We start from the raw sequence: 21,498 nt of genomic DNA on the forward strand, positions 1-21,498 counted from the left end.
TGTCTTGAGATATCCCTAAACAAAATTCCCCTTAAATAAGCTTTCATGGTGTCCCACACTACATGGCATTCCGCGCTCCCTTCATTAATTTTGAAAAATTCCTCTATCTCTACTTCCACCTTTGCCATGTCCAAAATTTGTAGCCAGACTGGGTGAATTTTCCAACCCGCCCTCCTCAAACCAACCTGACCTGACAACTTTAGAGAGACCCGAACTGGGCTATGGTCTGATAAAATCCTGGGATTATATTCCACCCCGTTTAACAGTTCGTTCATCCTATCGTTACCCAAGGCAACATCAATTCTTGACATCGAGCCGTATGTAGTCGAGTAACAGGAATAGGAATATGTATTGGCATTGCGGACCCTCCATAAATCAATCCAACCAATTTCTCTGAGATAGTTACCAAAGGGAGTGTCATTACCGTCCCTGCGCTGTGATGCGTGGTTACTCTTGTCCCAGTGGTCATTTGCTATATTGTTTACATCACCCACCACCAGAAGGGGGATCCCATCCCAACCTCTTATAGCCTCCAATATGTCCTGGATCTTCCTTCCAGAGTATGGCGGAGGTATATACAATGATACTATGCACATTAAACAGTCAAAGATTTTACACACTAGCAAAACGTATTGACCATCCGTATCAATTTTAACCTCAACTTCCTCAAATGGGGTATTAGTGTGAATTAAGACTGACACTCCCCTCGCGTAACTAGAGAACGTCGAATGATACGCCTTGCGCACCCACCGTTTCTGTAATATATCAACTTTTTCCTCCACTAGGTGGGTTTCTTGCAGGCAGATCACCGAGGGCCTCTGTTTCAGAAGATACTGAAATATTGCCGCGCGCTTAGTGGCGTCCGCTAACCCCCTAACATTCCAGCTTATAATATTAACGTCCCCTCCCATTTTCTAGAGAAAAAACAATGAGTTAGAGCAGTCTCCTTCAGGTCTCCCCCGACACCCCCCCCCCCCTCCCATCCCCCTTTCCCAACTTCCCCATCTAAAACTCAATAGAATTCAACTAGTACAAACTTTCTTTCTCTGTATGAGAACTGAGAGCTCTTGATACAACCTAGAACTGAGCCCCTTGCAGTCCATCTCTCCCCCTCCCACCGCTATCAACATGAAATATTCTTTGCGCCGCCGAGCACACTATTTCAAACTTTTGGGTGCATTCTGTAAGACAAGTTCAAAAATCACCATCAGGGGGTATAAACAAATGAGTGACGAAGTCTCAGCGTCAGTCTCATCGGCTCCGGTCCACGCCAATTTTCTTAGTATTGGTATCTAGCCAGTGCATAGCCTCCTCCGGGTTCTGGAAAAAATGAACACGGTCCAGCGCCACCACCCTGAGCTTAGCCGGGTATAACGTCGAATATTTTAGGTCCAGGTCTCGGAGCCGCCTCTTGACCTCGCCGAACCTCATTCTCAGTTTCTGCACCGATGCCGAGTAGTCCGGATAAATGGAGATCCGATTTCCGTCTATGCTCAGTCCGTCACTGATCCTGGCCTTCCTTAGTAGGGTTTCCCGGTCCCGATAGTCCAAAATTTTTGCCAGCAGAGCTCGAGGGGGGGATCCAGGCGGCAGGGGCCGGGTGGGGACTCTATGGGCCCTTTCCACGGAAAAGTGGTTGGTAAGGTCTGCTCCTCCCACCGAGTTTTTGAGCCATGCCTCAATGTATTCCGTAGGATTATTCCCCTCCACCTTCTCCGGCACCCCAATTATTCTTAGATTGTTCCTACGGGAACGATTTTCCAGGTCATCTGTTTTAAATTCCAGTTCTGCAATGCGCTGAATGTATCTCTTTTCTCTTTTCAACAGTTCATTTGTCTGATCTTCCACACTGCCCACGCGCTCCTCCACCACCTCCACTCTTTTCTCCACTTTACGCATAGCAGAATTAAGGGACTTCATTTCAACTGTTAAATCGTCTACCCTTAGGTTCAGCGCAGCCAGGGCAGATTTGCAGTGTATAACGACTGAGAAAATGTCCTGCAGTGTAGGTTCCCCCACGTTTGATTGCTGCGCACCCTCAGAGTCCTTAGCCTGCACTGGACTGGCGGTGGGTGACATGTTAGTTGTCTCTTGCATCTCCTGCCTCTTCCCTGGAGAAAGCCGCTCCTCCACCACACTGAGGGTGTCATCCCCTCCTCTCTCCTGTCTCTGCGGGATTTCCTCCTCATCTGGCCCCTCAGGGCCCAGCAGCAGGGCACCCCCTCCTCTGTCCGAGCAAACCGCTCCAGCCGGGCGATTACCTCAAGCCTCCGGCGGTATGCGGTGCTGGCTCTGGCCGCCTCCTCCTCTGCCACGGCGCCATCTTGGATTTTCGCGCCAGCCGCGGGCGCTGACTGTCTTTTGCGCGGCATTACCGCTCTTCTCCTTTCGCTGCCTCCGGCACTCTCCTCCGTGCCCAGGGGTCCTGCGGAGCAACTTCGCCCAGTTTTCGGCGCTCGGCGGCGCCTTCAAGGGTGAGGATTTAGGAGCGGTGCGGGGAGAGAGATCCGTCGCACGTCCGCTCACATCGCTCGCTTGGCCACGCCCCCAACCCCCCCTATATAACGCATTCTTCCTCTCATCAAGAGTGGGGCTCCACTGCCCACTGCGAACACTCTCCCTTACTTAACCCTCTCCATTCGCATCCCGCTGCCATAGCAATCACATTTCCCCCCCCAACTTTCACTTTATTGTATCTTAACATTTCAACTTATATTAACATATAGAAAAAGTACCAAACCAGTTCACAGTACCCAGCATAACCCTCCTCCCCCGTACTTAGTAGTTGGTACTGTCCCCTCCGGCCATTCCTTCAATATGGCCCAGCAAAACCCCCAACAGTTGCTCAACTCTTTAACCATTGCTAACGAGAGCAGAACTCTCCTCCATCGACAGAGAAAACAAATCCCAACTGGATCTCGCCGAAATGTCAGTCGCCCATTCCCTTAAGTTTTTTCTCATGAGTATGAAGCCACTGGGTAGCGTCCTCCGGTGTCAGGAGGAAATGTGTCTTATTAAAAGCCACCAGTCTCAGCTTGGTGGGAAACATCACTGAATACTGCACTCCCAGCTCCCTCAGTCGCCGCTTGACTCCAGTAAACTTCATCCGCTGTTTCTGAACCGCAGCGGAATAATCCGGATAAATGGCGATTTTTTTTTTTTTTTTTTTTGACCTCCAGCCGTCAGATCCTCCATCTCTCTAGCCTTTCTAAGGATAATGTCTCTGTCCCTGTAGTTCAGTATTTTAGCAAGCATGGTACGGGGATTTGCTCCTGGGGCAGGGGGCTGCGGCGGGACCCTATGAGCACGTTCAACAGCAAAGACTTTTGTCAACACTGTGCTCCCAATGTTCTCCAGCACCCAGTTCTCCACAAACTCAGTGGGATTTCTCCCCTCAGTCTTTTCAGGCAGCCCCACTATACGTATATTATTTCTTCTGGATCTATTTTCCAGATCCTCATTTTTGGCAGCGAGCTCGGCTATTGCTTGGGCGAACTTCTTTTCAGCTTTTTGTAGCTTAACTATGTGATCTTCTGCCGTGCTCACCCTCTCCTCCACCACTCCTATACGTTTGTCCATTTTCTGCAGAGCCGCATTAATCTGTGCCGTGTCCCCTTTAACTTCCTGCATCTGCTGGGCCAAGGAGTTCAGGGATTGCTGACATGAAGAGATCAGTGTGATAACATCTCTAAGAGTTGGCTCCTCTCCCTGTGATATGGCTTCAGGTCCCCCACTAGCCCCAGCCATGCTGCCTCTCTCCTTCCCCCTCTGTACCTCATGCTGCTCGGCTGTGCTTGCTTCCTCCTCCTCCTGGTCAGCTCCAGATCCTGGTTCTGCCTCCTCAGCAGCCTCCACTCTGGCATACTGCTGCAGCTTTGCGGCCACCTCCATGCGCCGCTGACATGCGGCGTTCTCCTTCTCGGTGTCCTCCCTAGCATCGGCACCATCTTGGCCGGCTCCTGCATCGCTGGTGCCAGCGTCTTTCTGCCGCCTCCTGGTCATCGCTGCACTCTCCGGACCTTCAGCCAGCCGGATTTAGGTGAGTTTACCTGAAAATCGGGGTTAAAGCAGGATTTTTGTCCTTCTGGCAGCAGGAGCACTCTTCCCTGCTTCCACTCACATGGCCAGCTAGGACACGCCCCCAACAATGGAAAATAATTCACATCTTCCTGACACCTCCTTCTTTTTAACTGTGCTACGGAGGCAGGACCTCTTGGTACTCCGCCATGCGCATCTCTGCGGGTTCTCTTCGCCGGGATAACTTGTCTTCATTGCCATACTCGCTGCCCTTTCTATGTTGAACGGTAAAGTCGTACTGCTGGAGGGTAATGCTTCAGCGTAGCAACCTTCTGTTGGTACCAGACACTGTGTGCAGCCAACTCAGGGGGTTGTGGTCGGTCACAACTGTTAAGTTGTGCCCGTACAAGTAGGGCTGCAAGTATTGCAGAGCCTATACCATGGCCAGGCACTCCATTTCTATAGTGGAATAGGCCACTTTCCTCGGCAGGAACTTCCGGCTTAGGTACAACACTGGGTGCTCTTGGTTCCCCGAGTCGACCTGGCTAAGCACACCACAGAGTCCAAACTCACTGGCGTTGGTCTGTACTAAGAACAGCCGACTTCAGTCGATCGCCTTTAGCACAGGGGAGCTGCTCAGGGCAGTCTTCAAAGCCCGTAAGCCCACCTCAGAGTCATTTGTCCAATCAACTGTATGGGGTAGGTTCCTCTTGGTGAGGTCCATCAAGGGCTTCACAAGGCTACTATAATGTTGTACAAAGATCCTATAGTACCCTGCAGTGCCCAAGAAGGACATAACCTGCTTCTTGGTCCTGGGGGTGGGCCAGGACGTGATAGCATCCACTTTCCCAGGCTCTGGCTTCAGAGTACCCCCTCCTTTAGGCCACCCCTTTTACTTTATCTTATAGTACAAAAGGACATTGCGTGCTAAACCACTACACATCTCCAAGAGCACCAGGGTGCCCCAGCTAGTGGACCTCGCTCATGCCCATCTGGCACTTTCCCAGCTTGATGGTCAAGCCTGTTTGGTGAATGCGCCCGAGCACCTGCCGCAGATGCTCGAGGTGATCCTCCCAGGTGGGACTGAAGACTGCAATGTCATCCAGGTACGCCACTGCGTACCTCTCCAGTCCCTGGAGCAGGATGTTGACCATCCGCTGGAATGTGGCAAGAGCATTCTTCATGCCAAAAAGCATGACCATGGATTCATACAGTCCAAAGGGGGTGATAAAAGCGTTCTTCTCCTGTGCCTAGGGGCTCAGGGGAATCTGCCAGTATCCCCGTCTCAGATCCATAATGGATAGATAGCTCGCGCTAGCTAACCGCTCAAGCAGCTCCTCGACGTGTGGAATTGGGTGAGCATCGGAGGCCGTTACCGAGGTGGGGCCCATGCGCTCTTAGACCGTTTAATCATCCCCAACTTCAGCATCTCATCGATCTCCTGGTGCATGACGTGCTGCACCTCATCCAAGATTCGATAGGATGTCTTTCGGATTGGGGTATGATTCCCGATGTCCACTTTGTGGACCGCTACCTCAGTCCTTCCAGGCATGTTGGTAAACACGGCCAGGAAGGATTTTAGCGTTGCTTACAGCTGAGACTGCTGGTGTGCGGATAGCAAGGCGCTTATATCCACATCCTCTATGGACCTGCCGGCCTTCGCATGGCCCAGCATGTCCAGGAGGGGGTCTTCCTCCCCGTCCTCAGGCAGATTGCAGACCGGTAGGACGCAGGCTCCACGTTCTTGATGAGCCTTCATTATATTAACGTGGAAGGCCTTTCGCCTACCCCAACCTTGGTCAAAAGTGACCACGTAGGTGACTGGGATGAGCTGTTGGCGTATGACATTTTTTGGTACAGGGACCAGCACCCACACCTTCTGACCCACCTGATGGTCCGTTGTCGGGCGTTCTGGTCATACCAATGCTTCTGGTCAGCCTGGTCCTTAGCCTTGTTGTCATTCGCCAACTGCATCAAGGTCTGCATCCTGTTACGGAAGCACATGACATACTCCACTATGGATACTCCTTGAGGGCTCTGCTCTTCTTCCCAGGATTTCCTTACCAAACCCAAGGGGTCCACGGACTCGCCTGCCATGCAGGAGCTCGAAGGGGGAGAACCTTGTCAAGGCCTGCGGAACCTCTCGGTAAGCAAATAGCAGGTGTGAGAAGTACCGCTCCCAGTCGCATCCCTGGAACTCAGCCTGCATTTTTAGCATCTGATTGAGGGTACCGTTGAAGCGCTCACACAAACCATTGGTTTGGGGATGATAAGTGCTCGATCCCAGATGCCCCATCTGCATTTTCTTACAGAGAGCCTCCATTAGGCGAGGCATGAATTGAGTCCCCTGGTCAGTAAGCATCTCCCTGGAAATCCTACTCAAGAAAAGATGGCCAACAGGGCATCCGCCACCTTATCCGCCCTAATTGAGGACCGAGCCACTGCCTCCGGATACCGGATATAGTCTACTACAGTAAGGATGAAATGCTTTCTAGAGCTGCTGGGGACGGCCAGTGGTCCCACAATGTCCACAGCAATCCTCTGGAAAGGCTCCTCTCACTGACAAAGAGGTCAGGGGAGCTTTGGAAGCAGGCCCTGACCTTCCCACTCTTTGACAAGTGATACATGAGAGACAGAAGTTTGTCACATCTGTCCCCATTTTGGGCCAATAGAAGTGTTGAGACAGCCGGGCCTTAGTTTTGCTGACCCCCCGAATGTCCAGTGAGGGGAATCTCCTGGGCAATCTGTAACAACTCATCCCTAAATTGGTAGGGTAAGACCAGCTGTCTCTCCCTTAACCACTCCTGTTGAAGTATACAGGGATCCGTCTCCCGGTACATCCTCCCTTGCTCCCAGAATACCCTCTCCTTATCAGTCTCGGAGGTGGGCTCACGGGGACCCTCTTTGACCTGCTCTGGGTCTGTCATTCATTCCGTTATTCCTCTGGCTGAGGAGGGTCCAGAAGGCAGGGCGGTTCTTGTGTTCTGAGCACTCTGACTGCGGGTGACCGCGGCTATATAGGCAGTCTCCCCGGGGAATAACAGTCCCTTCAGCCTGCCCGACTATGGGTACTATCTCCCCATCCTCCTCTATTACTTCAGGAGCAGTGCTAATTATGGGGCAGCTACCATCAGCCTGGTTATCTTCCTTTGTGACACTGGTCAGTTGTAACCGGCTTCATGGTTCCCGTGCTTCTCCCCATCCCCCTTAGCACTGACGCTTGCTCCTGTTAGGGGTCCTCAGCAATATCGCCCCACAGCGTGACATGGCTGAGCCCTCCTGTACCTCCAGATACATCATTATCAGATAAAGCATTCACATCATTAGCATGAACATTACCATCAGTAACAGATCGGGGAGGGCTGTCAGGGAATTAATACGCAAACATCCTCCCCAAATCAGTTCCCAACAAAACGTTTGTGGGTAGGTTTTTGGACCCCCCCACTTCCTTTACCCCACTCCCAGCACCCTGATCTATAAAAACCCGGGCCATTGGCAAGGAAAAGCGGATGCCCCCAATCCCGGTGACAGTCAGGGTTTTCCCTTGGATAATCTCTTCAGGAGTCACCAGTTCGGGTCAGATGAGGGTTTGTTCGGCCCTGGTGTCCTTGAGGCCTATAATGAGACAGTGACAGACTGCAAATTTTCACAGGGCCTTCCAATCGGCCCACTCTCAAAAAGAACTGCCTCATTAGGCCCTGGGCGTGGGAGGCTCTGTTTCTGCTTGTCCAGACAAGTGGCGCTGAGGTGTCCAGTCCGACTGCAGAAATAACATCTTGTGGGGATCAGATGTAGGCCTTGCGTTGACAAAGGGGACAAAGCCTCCGGAGGATCGGCTGGCAGTGGCAGGGATGTTGGTCGATGGCTTACCCCCTTTTCCGCTGACGATGACCGGCTTCCGCACCTCCGGTTTATGATTGGCCTCATAGGTATTGGCAATCTGCTCTGATTTATCCACCTCTTTGGGCTCTCGGTCCATCACAAACTGTCTCACTGCTTCGTCTCGGGGTAATTGCCATCTCGTTGCCTCCTCTTGTGGTGACTGATGTCTCGTTGTCTCTTGTCACGACTAACATTTTACTACCTCTTCTCAATGTGACTGACGTCTCGCTGCCTACTCTCATGTCTTGCCACTTTCTCTAATGGTGATTAACATCTCTTTGCCTGCTCTCGTGGAGACTGTTGTCTCGCTGCCTCCTCTTGTGGTGACTGATATCTCGCTACCTACTTTTCTGGTGACTGATGTCTCGTTGCCTCCTCTTTTGGCGATTGATGTCTCGCCGCCACTTTTTCTGGTGACAATGTCTGATTACCTCCTCTTATGGTGATTGATGTCTCGCTGCCTCTTCTAGTGTTCACTTACATCTCACTGCCTCCTCTTGTGGTGCCTGATATCTTGCTTTCTTCTCTTATGGTGAGTGATGTCTTGCTGCCTCCTCTTGTGGTGATTGACATGAAGCTGCCTCCTCTCTTGGTGACTGATGAATCTTTGCCTCTTCTCTTGGTGACTGACTTCTCGCTACCTCCTCTTGTGGTGACTGACCTCTAGCTGCCTCCTCTCTTTGTGAATGATGACTCATTGCCTCTTCTCTTGGTGACTGACATCTAGCTGCCTCCTCTCTTGGTGACTGACCTCTAGCTGCCTCCTCTCTTGGTGACTGACCTCTAGCTGCCTCCTCTCTTGGTGACTGACCTCTAGCTGCCTCCTCTCTTTGTGAATGATGACTCATTGCCTCTTCTCTTGGTGACTGACATCTAGCTGCCTCCTCTCTTGGTGACTGACATCTAGCTGCCTCCTCTCTTGGTGACTGACTTCTCGCTACCTCCTCTCTTGGTGACTGACATTTCACTGCCTCCTCTTGTGGTGCTAACGTCTTGATGCCTCTTCTAGTTGTTAGTGACGTCTCGCTGCCTCCTCTCGTGGTAATTGACATCTTGCGTTCTTCTCTTATGTGACTAATGTCTCAATGCCTCACCTTGTGGTAATTGACTTCTCGCTGTCTCTTCTCATAGTTAGTGACCTCTCGCTGCTTCCTCTTGTAATTGACATTTAGCTGCCTCCTTTCGTGGTAACTAGTGATGAGCGAATATACTCGTTACTCGAGATTTCCGAGCATGCTCGGGTGATCTCCGAGTATTTTGGGTGTGCTCATAGATTATGTTTGTATCGCCGCAGCTGTATGATTTGTGGTTTCTAGACAGCCTGAACACATGTGGGGATTTCCTAACAAACAGGCAATCCCTGCATGTGTTCAGGTTGTCTAGCAGCCGCAAATCATGCAGCTGCAATGACACAAACATAATCTACGAGCACGCCCATAATACTCGGAGATCACCCGAGCTTGCTTGGAAAACCCAGTAACGAGCACACACGCTCATCACTACTGGTAACTGATCTCTTGCTGTCTTCTCTCATGGTAGTTGACATCTTGCTGCCTCCTTTAGTGGTGACTGATGTACCGCTGCCTCCTCTTATAGTAATTGACATCTTGCTGCTTCCTCTTGTGGTGACTGACTTCTGGCTGGCTCTTCTCGTAGTTAGTGATGTCTCACTGCCTCCTCTTATGGTGATTGACTTCTTTCTGCCTCCTTTTGTGGTGACTGATGTCTCACTGCCTTCTCTCATGACAATTGACATCTTGCTGCCTCTTCTCATGGTGACTGACTTCTCAATGCCTCCTGTTGTGGTGACTGATGACTTACTGCCTCTTGTCATAGATAGTGAAGTCTCGCTTCCTCCTCTTGTGATAATTGACATCTTGCTGCCTCCTTTCGTTGTGATTGATGTCCCGCCCGGTCTTGCTGCCTCTTCGCATGGTGACTGGCTTCTCGCATGGTGACTGGCTTCTCGCTGCCTCCTCTCGTGGTGATTGACTTCTTGCTGCCTCCTCTTGTGACTGATGACTTGCTGCCTTGGACTCCTTATCTCTTCCATTTTTTTTAGGTGACAGGAGATGCAGTCTCTTGCAAGACAGCAGTGGAACTTCTCCGGCACATCCTGTCCTCTGTGTCATATCGTATGGTGACTTTGCAGTTTCCGGGGGTGTCACTGTTTCTACTAGAAGATGAGGGTCAGAGGGTAGTGTTGGAGACAGAACACCAAAACCAGTGCATCATCGACACATCTCAGCTCAGTTGGAAAGTCACAGGCTGTAAGGTAAAGTCTTCAGCACTGACCCTTCTATATCACCAGGAATGGAAAGTCGCCTTCTAACATACAACCTCTCTGGTCTTCTGTAGTCTGCGGATCCCTGGAGCTTTGTTCACATCCCTGACACTTCTACTATCCAGTCCTTAATGGCTGAAGAGTTGTCAGAGGCGGCAGACGTGCGACAGCAATGTGCTGCAGACTTAGGTGAGCGACACATTACATATGCTAAGAAAAGCTTTTAAGAAATCTTCCAACTTGTAGACTGTGAGCCCTCGTGGGCAGGGTCCTCCCTTCTCCTGTATCCTCAGCCATCCCTTGTAGATTGTGAGCCTTCGCGGGCAGGGTCCCCTCTCCTCCTGTATTCTCACCCATCCCTTGAAGATTGTGAGCCCTCGCGGGCAGGGTCCTCTCTCCTCCTGTATCCCCACCCATCCCTTGTAGATTGTGAGCCTTCGCGGGCAGGGTCCTCACTCCTCCTGTATCCTCACCCATCCCTTGTAGATTGTGAGCCCTCGCGGGCAGGGTCCTCTCTCCTCCTGTATCCTCACCCATCCCTTGTAGGTTGTGAGCCTTCGCGGGCAGGGTCCTCTCTCCTCCTGTATTCTCACCCATCCCTTGTAGATTGTGAGCCCTCGCGGGCAGGGTCCTCTCTCCTCCTGTATCCTCACCCATCCCTTGTAGATTGTGAGCCTTCGCGGGCAGGGTCCTCTCTCCTCCTGTATCCTCACCCATCCTTTGTAGATTGTGAGCCTTCGCGGGCAGGGTCCTCTCTCCTCCTGTATTCTCACCCATCCCTTGTAGATTGTGAGCCTTCGCGGGCAGGGTCCTCTCTCCTCCTGTACCCTCACCCATCCCTTGCATCTCCAGACTCCCCTCTGTCCTCTCCTGCACCTCCAAACTCCTCTTTGTAATCTCCTTCATCTCGTCTCCTCTGTCCTCTCCTGCACCTTCAGACTCCTCTCTGTCCGCTTCTGCACCTTCAGACTCCTCTCTGTCCGCTTCTGCACCTCCAGACTCCCCTGTCCGCTTCTGCACTTTCAGACTCCTCTCTGTCCGCTTCTGCAACCTCCAGACTCCCCTCTGTCCTCTCCTGCACCTTCAGACTCCTCTGTCTGCTTCTGCACTTCCAGACTCCTCTCTGTCCGCTTCTGCACCACCAGACTTCTCTGTCCACTTCTGCACCTCCAGACTCCTCTGCCCTATCCTCACCTGCACCCCCAGACTTCTCTGTCCTCTCCTCCTCCTGCAGACTCCTCTCTGTCCTCTACGCCACTTCCAGACTCCTGTGTCCTCTCCTTCACCTCTAGACTGCTCTGTCCTTACCTGCACTCCACCGCCTCACTTCTCTGCTCTCTATTCTCCTCCACTTGCAGACTCCTCTGTCCTCTCCTGCACCTCCAGACTCCTCTCTGCCTTCTCCTCCCCTGCACCCCCAGAGTCATCTCTGTCCTCCCAACTCCAGGCTCTTCCCTTTTCTATCCTCCATCTCCAGAATCCTCTCTCTCTCCTCTCTTGCACCTCCACACTCTTCTCTGTCCTCTCTTGGTCTTCCAGATTCCTCTGTTCCATCCTCTCCTGCACCCCCAGACTACTTTCTGCCCTCTCCTGCACCTCCAGACTCCTCTCCTCCACTTCAGACATCTCTCTGTCCTCTCCTCTACTTCATCTCCAGTCACTTCTCTGTCTTCTGCTGGACTTCCAGACTCCTCTGTTCCATCCTCTCCTGCACATCCAAGACTTCTCTCTGTCCTCTCCTGTACCTCCAAACTTCTCTCTATCTGCTTCTTCACCTCCAGACTCCTCTCTTTCCGCTTCTTCACCTCCAGACTCCTCTATGTCCGCTTCTGCACCTCTAGACTCCTCTCTGTCCTCTCATGCACCTCTAGACTCCTCTCTGTCCTCTACTGCACCTCTAGACTCCTCTCTGTTCTCTCCTGGACTTCAAGACTCCTCTGTAACATTCTCTCCTCCACCTCTAGACTCCTCTCTGTCCTTGCCTGCACGCCTCCTCCTCACTCCTCTGCTCTCTCTTCTCCTCCACTTGCAGACTCCTCTGCCTTCTCCTCCCCAGCACCCCCAGAGTCCTCTCAACTCCAGGCTCTTCCCTTTTCTATCATCCATCTCCAGACACCTCTCTTTCCTCTCCTCCTACACCTCCAGGTTCCTCTCTGTCCTCTCCTACACCTCCAAAGTCCTCTCTAATCTCCTTCATCTCCAGTCTCCTCTCTGTCCACTTCTGCACCTCCAGACTCCTCTCTCTCTCTCTCCTCTCCTGCACATCTAGACTCCTCTATATCCTCTCTTTAAAGGGAACCTGTCACTCCGTTTTTTCAGTATGAGATAAAAATACCGTTAAATAGGGCCTGAGCTGCGAACTCTGCTTCAAGAAAATCGCCGCCGCGATCTCCATCTGCGCACGCGCGGCATCCCGCGGCCATTTTCCTGAAGCTCCGGGAAGCAGAGCACTCCATCTGCGCACGCGTGGCCTCAGGAAGATGGCCACGCCCACCGATAAACCGCTGAATAGCGCAGATCGCGCTCTTTTTCTACAGCTGCGCAGTGCATTCGGCACTTGCGCATGCGAGAAGCACTACGCCACCAACGGGAAGATAAGCAAGATGTGGGGGAGAAACAGCGATGTCACCACGCCCTTTTGACCAGACCAGCGTGATTGACAGGCGAAAACGGTGACATTTGTAAGGTATTTCGGCAGCATAGGTGGGGAATCAGGGGACAAAAAATACCCTATTGTAAAGCACAGCTCAGGCCCTATTTAACGGTATTTTTATCTCATACTGAAAAAACGTAGTGACAGGTTCCCTTTAACCTCCAGACTCCTCTCTGTTCTTCCCTGCACTCCACCTCCTCATTTCTCTGCTCTCTATTCTCCTCCACTTCCAGACTCCTCTGTCCTCTTCTCCACCTCTAGACTCCTCTGTCCTTACCTGCACTCCACCAACTCACTTCTCTGCTCTCTATTCTCCTCCACTTCCAGACTCCTCTGTCCTCTCCTCCACCTCTAGACTCCTCTGTCCTTACCTGCACTCCACCAACTCACTTCTCTGCTCTCTATTCTCCTCCACTTCCAGACTCCTCTGTCCTCTCCTCCACCTCTAGACTCCTCTGTCCTTACCTGCACTCCACCAACTCACTTCTCTGCTCTCTATTCTCCTCCAATTGCAGACTCCTCTGTCCTCTCCTGCACCTCCAGACTCCTCGCTGCCTTCTCCTCCCCTACACTCCCAGAGTCCTCTCTGTCCTCCCAACTCCAGGCTCTTCCCTTTTCTATCCTCCATTTCTAGACTCCTCTCTCTGCTTTCCTGCACCTCCAGATTCCTCTCTCTCTGCTTTCCTGCACCTCCAGATTCCTCTCTCTCTGCTTCTGCACCTCCAGACTCCTCTCTGTCCTCTCCTGCACCTCCAGACTCCTCTCTGTCCTCTCCTGCACCTCCAGACTCCTCTCTGTCCTCTCCTGCACCTCCAGACTCCTCTCTGTCCTCTCCTGCACCTCCAGACTCTCCTCTCTGTCCTCTCTTCCACTTCCAGACTCTCCTGTCACGGCTCCCGGGTAATACTGCTGCAGGGAGAGCTGCACACAGCAGCAAGGGAGCTGAGCAAAATGCGGGTTAGTAACCAGGTAACAAAACAGGACCTGAACCATGTGACAGAGTGGGACGTGGTCAGGGACGGAGTCAGACGCCGGGGTGCAGAGCAGACGACACACACAGGAGAATAGTCAGACAAGCTAAGATCAGAGCCAGGAGATCATGAGGTAAACAAAGGGGAGAAACGGGATTGTCAGAAGAGAAGCCAAAGGTCAGAAATCTAAAAGAACAAAGAAGCAAAGTAACGCACAGAGAGCAAGAAACACAATTGCAAACCGAGCAACACTCCAGCGGTCAGGCACACAGACAAATCGAACATATAGCTGACAGGGAATCCTAGTCTGGAGTGAGTATAAATACCCAACCCAGATCTAAAGGGAGGCCAGGAAAATTAACCCTGAGAGAACAGGACATGAACCATGTCCTAACCATGACACTCCTCTGTGTCCTCTCCGCCACTTCTAGTCTCTCCACTCTGTCCTCTCCTCCACTTCCACACTCTCCTCTCTGTCCTCTCCTCCACTTCCAGACTCTCCTCCACTTCCAGTCTCTCCTCTGTTTGGTCCTCCCTTTCCTCCTCCAACTCCAGATATCTTTTGGTCCTCAACTTCAACTTCAGATCCTGTCTATGCAGCATCAATAGTAAAAAGATATGTTAAAAAAAAAATAAAAATCTTGATATTCTCACCTTCCGGCATCCCTCGCAGCCTTCCCGATGCTCGTGATGCTCCCGTTCCCAGAAATGCATCGCGGCAATGACCCCAGATGACGTAGCGCTCTCGCGAGACTGCTTCGTCATCGGGTCATTTTGCAAGGCATTACTGGGAATGGGAGCATCGTGAGCGTCATGAGCATTGGGAAGGCTGTGGGTGACGCCGGAGGTAAGAATAACACGATTTTGTATTTTTTTTATTTTTAACATGGGTTGTGTTGTGTATGCGTTTTCGCAGAGGAAAACCGCTGCGAAGATGCATACACAACAGGTGCACATAGCCTCGACGGGTCCGTCAAAAACACAGACCCAGTGCACCCATTTTTTACAATCTGCACAGGATCCGTCTTTTCAATATTTTGATGGATCTTGTGCAAATTGTAAAAACGGAAGTGTGAAAGAGGCTTAAGATGGGTTAGTCTGCTTTCTGTATGCTGTTCAATGATAAATCGCATAGTACAGGTCCGGATGACCACCGGTCTACAGGAGCCCTTCTTCAGAGCTACTGTTCTCTAAATCTCATTGTTGTCCTATGATTATGCACTCTAGTACATATGTCCATCCAGTCCTACATTGGGTTCCTTGTATTCTCAGGAGCTTGATTAATCTCTTCACTGACACAAGAATTCTTCCATTGATTTTTTTTTTTCACAATTTCCTTCACCCCCAGACGATATAAAGGCGTTTGCTTCTCTTCTGAAGAATCCACAGAGTGAAGAAGATAAAGAAGAAATTCCAGCCATGACCAGCGAGTGGAACATTAAACAAGAGGAAGACCTAGACATATATACAGACACCTCTGCTAAAGGCCAAGATGAAGTCTCCTCCGAAACGGAGGATGAAGAGCTGCACCAGGTGTGCAAAATGTCCAGAGATGAATTTCAAGACAGACAACTGGATGAAGAGGCTCAGCTGCTACTAGCCATACAGATGTCCATGGACACCCTAGACACAGCCATGGAGGATGAGGAAGAGGCACTGCAGACGGCACTACAACTTTCTCTTCGAGAACAAGTCTTGGTGGAGGCAGAAGAACCTTTACAGAGAGCTCTAGAAATGTCTTTGCAAAACTCGTGGGCTTATGATGAGACATCTCCTGGTCAAGCAGACGTTAATGAGATTTCTGGAGATGAGATTATAAAAGCTTGGGACACTGCTGAAATAAAAATACTAGCGGGGGATGAGACCAGTTTAGTGGTGGCATGTGCAGCCATTAGGAAGGCAGTGTCAGGAAAACTGTGCACCCTGACTCTGGATGGAGTAGACGATTTCCAGTATAAAACAGAAATATTCTCTGCTCTGGAGAAGAAACACAAGGTGACAATCAGCGAATACGAAGGACAGATACAGATACAAGGATTCCTACAAAACCCCCTAAAGAGCCAGAAAGAACTCTCCCAGATCCTGGGTGTCCTCCATGGAGAAAGCAGGTCTGGGCTTATGACTTTAGACCGGCAGCAGTCAGTAAATCTGATTCCGGTGTTGGAGACGTCAGAGGAATATAACAGCATTGTCCACCAGTTCCTTGGCACACTAAAGGGACAGAGAGCTGTCACTCAGGTCCTCCAGGTAATTATTTGCCACTCGTGTGCCTTGATGTAGCATACTATACAGAATTTAATGGGACAAAACATGGCTTCTAAAGGTTACGGATGCCCCCTGGTCTCCTGTAAAAGGGCAAGTGATTAGACACCATTTGCCCACCACCACTCACAAGTATCTGCTTCTTTAGGTGCAAAAGGTGCAAAATGGATTGCTCTATAAGCAATACCAGCTGAAAAAGGCAAGCATGGTGCATTGCCCCAAGACCCCCATCGAGCGCACACTTTACCACGGGACCACAGAAAACGGTGCCAAGGAGATCTGTCACCATGGATTTAATCGCAGCTTCTGTGGAAAAAACGGTAAGAACTATCTGGTAAAAACATGATACTCCTGCTCCTGTATGTGACATCTTCCTAATCTCCAGCATGTCCCCTCCATAATCTCCCCATGTTAACCTACTAATCTCCAGCATGTCCCCTCCCTAATCTCCACCATCTCATCCTCCTAATATCCAGCATGTCTGCACCCTAATCTCCACTGTGTCACCCTCCTAATCTTCAGCATTTCACCATCCTAATCTCCACTGTCACCCTCCTAATCTCCACTGTCACCCTCCTAATCTCCACTGTCATCCTCCTAATCTCCACTGTCATCCTCCTAATCTCCGCCGTGTCGCACTCCTAATCTCCGCCGTGTCACCCTCCTAATCTCCGCCGTGCCGCTCTCCTAATCTCCACCGTGTCGCCCTCCTAATCTCCGCCGTGTCATTCTCCTAATCACGGCCGAGTCGCCCTCCTAATCTCGGCCGAGTCGCCCTCCTAATCTCGGCCGAGTCGCCCTCCTAATCTCGGCCGAGTCGCCCTCCTAATCTCGGCCGAGTCGCCCTCCTAATCTCGGCCGAGTCGCCCTCCTAATCTCGGCCGAGTCGCCCTCCTAATCTCGGCCGAGTCGCCCTCCTAATCTCGGCCGAGTCGCCCTCCTAATCTCGGCCGAGTCGCCCTCCTAATCTCGGCCGAGTCGCCCTCCTAATCTCGGCCGAGTCGCCCTCCTAATCTCGGCCGAGTCGCCCTCCTAATCTCGGCCGAGTCGCCCTCCTAATCTCGGCCGAGTCGCCCTCCTAATCTCGGCCGAGTCGCCCTCCTAATCTCGGCCGAGTCGCCCTCCTAATCTCGGCCGAGTCGCCCTCCTAATCTCGGCCGAGTCGCCCTCCTAATCTCGGCCGAGTCGCCCGCCCTCCTAATCTCGGCCGAGTCGCCCGCCCTCCTAGTTTCCGTCGAGTCGCCCGCCCTCCTAGTTTCCGTCGAGTCGCCCGCCCTCCTAGTTTCCGTCGAGTCGCCCGCCCTCCTAGTTTCCGTCGAGTCGCCCGCCCTCCTAGTTTCCGTCGAGTCGCCCGCCCTCCTAGTTTCCGTCGAGTCGCCTGCCCTCCTAGTTTCCGTCGAGTCGCCCGCCCTCCTAGTTTCCGTCGAGTCGCCCGCCCTCCTAGTTTCCGTCGAGTCGCCCGCCCTCCTAGTTTCCGTCGAGTCGCCCGCCCTCCTAGTTTCCGTCGAGTCGCCCGCCCTCCTAGTTTCCGTCGAGTCGCCCGCCCTCCTAGTTCCCGTCGAGTCGCCCGCCCTCCTAGTTTCCGTCGAGTCGCCCGCCCTCCTAGTTCCCGTCGAGTCGCCCGCCCTCCTAGTTTCCGTCTAGTCGCCCGCCCTCCTAGTTTCCGTCGAGTCGCCCGCCCTCCTAGTTTCCGTCGAGTTGCCCGCCCTCTGTCGTTGGGTCTCCCTCTTTTTCTCAGTTGGGTCATGCTCTCTTCACTACGCTGATTTAATCTGTGGACCACCCTCATCTTGTTCCTATCTTCCTTCAGTCTTCCTTTCAGTTCTAATTCTTCTTTCTCTCCCATCAGCCACTCAATACGGGCATGGTGTGTATTTTGCTGTGGAGGCTACAATATCTGCGAGAGAGAGATATTCAACCCCGTCCAGTAGTGGCAACAAGTACATTTTGGTTGCCCAGGTATTGACTGGAGAGTTTACTGTGGGTAGAGAAGACATGAAAACACCTCCTATAAAGCCAGGTACAGTTGGTGATGTTCCCCAGCGGTATGACAGCTTAGTGGACAATCTTGAGAACCCCTCCATCTTTGTCATATTTAATGATACACAAGCATATCCAAAATACCTTATTACATGCTGTAATAAGAGAGACAACATGAAATAGGCTGAACAGAAGCACCACTTCAACAGTCGGAGACAACACTTGTAATTACATATAGCGAAGAATCGGGACGGGATCAACGACTGACGAACTGGCCGCGAATCCAGGATCAAGCCAACGGGAGGATCACTTCATGATGCCAGCTGGAAATGTCCTCAAGAGAGATTATGTTGAGATTATGACTCTAAATCTTTTGCATTTACAGGCTCCTGAGATGTCAATGACACGCCAACAATAAAGGCCAACCATTCAATCAGTGTTTGCGCATATAAAATAAAGCTGAAAATTGCAATGAAATTGTTACAACGCCCAGAATCATCATCACCCTTGTGTCATTCTTGGGATTTCTGCTTCTCCTCCTCCACTTCCATCTTGTCCATCCTTGGATTTTCTCCAGTGCAGTTTTTCACTTACCTCTCCTACAGGTCCTCCTTCTTAGCCTTCCATTTTCATCTCCTGTCTATCATTCTCCTCAGTAGCCTTCCTCATCCCTCCTAGTATCCTCATTGTCATTCCCTGCAGCCTTACCCTTGTCCCTCATCAGTGTCTTCCTTCTCCTCTTCAGCCTTCTCTGACTTTTCTGGTGTTGTCGTCCTTCTCCTCTGCAGCCTTCCCCTGTCTTTCCTGGGCGTCATCCTCCTTAGCCTTCCTCTTATGTCTCTTTCATGTCATCCTCTTCAGCCTTCCTCTTGTTCCTCCTGGGTGTTGTCAGCCTCCTCCTTCGTAGCCTGTTCCTTGTCTCTCCTGGGTGTCATTCTCTTCAGCCCTCCCTTTGTTCTTTCTTGTTTGTCATTCTCATCAGCACCTTTTTCATTGCATATCCCAGGTGTTATCCTCTTCGGCCCTCCCCTTGTTCCTCCTGGGTGTTGTCAGCCTCCTCCTTCGTAGCCTGTTCCTTGTCTCTCCTGGGTGTTATCCTCTTGGGCCCTCCCCTTGTTTCTCCTGGGTGTTGTCGGCCTCCTCCTTCGTAGCCTGTTCCTTGTCTCTCCTGGGTGTCATTCTCTTCAGCCCTCCCTTTGTTCTTTCTTGTTTGTCATTCTCATCAGCACCTTTTTCATTGCATATCCCAGGTGTTATTCTCTTCGGCCCTCCCCTTGTTCCTCCTGGGTGTTTTCAGCCTCCTCCTTCGTAGCCTGTTCCTTGTCTCTCCTGGGTGTTATCCTCTTGGGCCCTCCCCTTGTTTCTCCTGGGTGTTATCGGCCTCCTCCTTCGTAGCCTGTTCCTTGTCTCTCCTGGGTGTCATTCTCTTCAGCCCTCCCTTTGTTCTTTCTTGTTTTTGTCATTCTCATCAGCACCTTTTAAATTGCATATCCCAGGTGTTCTCCTCTTCGGCCCTCCCCTTGTTTCTCCTGGGTGTTGTCGGCCTCCTCCTTCGTAGCCTGTTCCTTGTCTCTCCTGGGTGTTATCCTCTTCGGCCCTCCCCTTGTTTCTCCTGGGTGTTGTCGGCCTCCTCCTTCGTAGCCTGTTCCTTGTCTCTCCTGGGTGTTATCCTCTTCGGCCCTCCCCTTGTTTCTCCTGGGTGTTGTCGGCCTCCTCCTTCGTAGCCTGTTCCTTGTCTCTCCTGGGTGTCATTCTCTTCAGCCCTCCCTTTGTTCTTTCTTGTTTTTGTCATTCTCATCAGCACCTTTTAAATTGCATATCCCAGGTGTTCTCCTCTTCGGCCCTCCCCTTGTTTCTCCTGGGTGTTGTCGGCCTCCTCCTTCGTAGCCTGTTCCTTGTCTCTCCTGGGTGTTATCCTCTTCGGCCCTCCCCTTGTTTCTCCTGGGTGTTGTCGGCCTCCTCCTTCGTAGCCTGTTCCTTGTCTCTCCTGGGTGTTATCCTCTTCGGCCCTCCCCTTGTTTCTCCTGGGTGTTGTCGGCCTCCTCCTTCGTAGCCTGTTCCTTGTCTCTCCTGGGTGTCATTCTCTTCAGCCCTCCCTTTGTTCTTTCTTGTTTTTGTCATTCTCAACAGCACCTTTTTCATTGCATATCCCAGGTGTTCTCCTCTTCGGCCCTCCCCTTGTTTCTCCTGGGTGTTGTCAGCCTCCTCCTTCATAGCCTGTTCCTTGTCTCTCCTGGGTGTCATTCTCTTGGGCCTTCCCCTTGTTCCTCTTGGGTGTTGCTTCCTCCACAGGCTTATCTTTCTTTCAGTGTTCTTTTTATTGAAAAGTTTAAATGCAATAACAATGAACAGAGATATGCTCTGACATTAGTAAGAGCTATTAGCATTTATAATAACAGTAAACAACTGTCTTTATTTTAGACATGTTTGAATTAGTGTAAAAGGGGAAAAGAGACTTCGATACTTTAAGTCAAAACAGCTATAACTCGCTCTAAAGAGATAAACCTTGAACTATCAAAGAGGGAGGGGAAAGATAGGTAGGAAAGGAGACGAGAGAGTGGAGTGATATACAGTACAGACCAAAAGTTTGGACACACCTTCTCATTTAAAGATTTTTCTGTATTTTCATGACTATTAAAATTGTACATTTACACTGAAGGCATCAAAACTATGAATTACCACATGTGGAATTATATACTTAACAAAAAAGTGTGAAACAACTGAAAATATGTCTTATATTCTAGGTTCTTCAAAGTAGCCACCTTTTGCTTGGATGACTGCTTTGCACACTCTTGGCATTCTCTTGATGAGCTTCAAGAGGGAGTCACCGGAAATGGTCTTCCAACAGTCTTGAAGGAGTTCCCAGAGATGCTTAGCACTTGTTGGCCCTTTTGCCTTCACTCTGCGGTCCAGCTCACCCCAAACCATCTCGATTGGGTTCAGGTCTGGTGACTGTGGAGGCCAGGTCATCTGGCGTAGCACCCCATCACTCTCCTTCTTGGTCAAATAGCCCTTACACAGCCTGGAGGTGTGTTTGGGGTCATTGTCCTGTTGAAAAAAAAATGATGGTCAAACTAAACGCAAACGAATAGCATGCCGCTGCAAGATGCTGTGGTAGCCATGCTGGTTCAGTATGCCTTCAATTTTGAATAAATCCCCAACAATGTCACCAGCAAAGCCCCCCCACACCATCACACCTCCTCCTCCATGCTTCACGGTGGGAACCAGGCATGTAGAGTCCATCCGTTCACCTTTTCTGCGTCGCACAAAGACACGGTGGTTGGAACCAAAGATCTCAAATTTGGACTCATCAGACCAAAGCACAGATTTCCACTGGTCTAATATAGTAACATAGTAACATAGTTAGTAAGGCCGAAAAAAGACATTTGTCCATCCAGTTCAGCCTATATTCCATCATAATAAATTCCCAGATCTACGTCCTTCTACAG

General features: G+C 51.1%; 1 protein-coding gene across 3 annotated transcripts in view; it reads left to right on the forward strand.

Annotated features, from left to right (window-relative positions):
- PARP10 (poly(ADP-ribose) polymerase family member 10) overlaps positions 1-18,526 on the forward strand; it is a 110,430-nt gene extending 91,904 nt beyond the window's left edge. For all 3 annotated transcript variants that reach the window (XM_069732102.1, XM_069732103.1, XM_069732104.1), the window contains exons 6-10: positions 9,962-10,174; positions 10,258-10,372; positions 15,156-16,054; positions 16,218-16,389; positions 17,919-18,526. In XM_069732102.1, the coding sequence (XP_069588203.1) occupies positions 9,962-10,174; positions 10,258-10,372; positions 15,156-16,054; positions 16,218-16,389; positions 17,919-18,232 (1,713 nt within the window). In that variant the 3' untranslated portion in view covers positions 18,233-18,526. The remainder of the gene's footprint in view (positions 1-9,961; positions 10,175-10,257; positions 10,373-15,155; positions 16,055-16,217; positions 16,390-17,918) is intronic.
- Positions 18,527-21,498: the final 2,972 nt, after the last annotated feature.

Source organism: Ranitomeya imitator, chromosome 6 (assembly GCF_032444005.1).
Source record: "Ranitomeya imitator isolate aRanImi1 chromosome 6, aRanImi1.pri, whole genome shotgun sequence".
NCBI classification, from domain to species: Eukaryota; Metazoa; Chordata; class Amphibia; order Anura; family Dendrobatidae; genus Ranitomeya; species Ranitomeya imitator.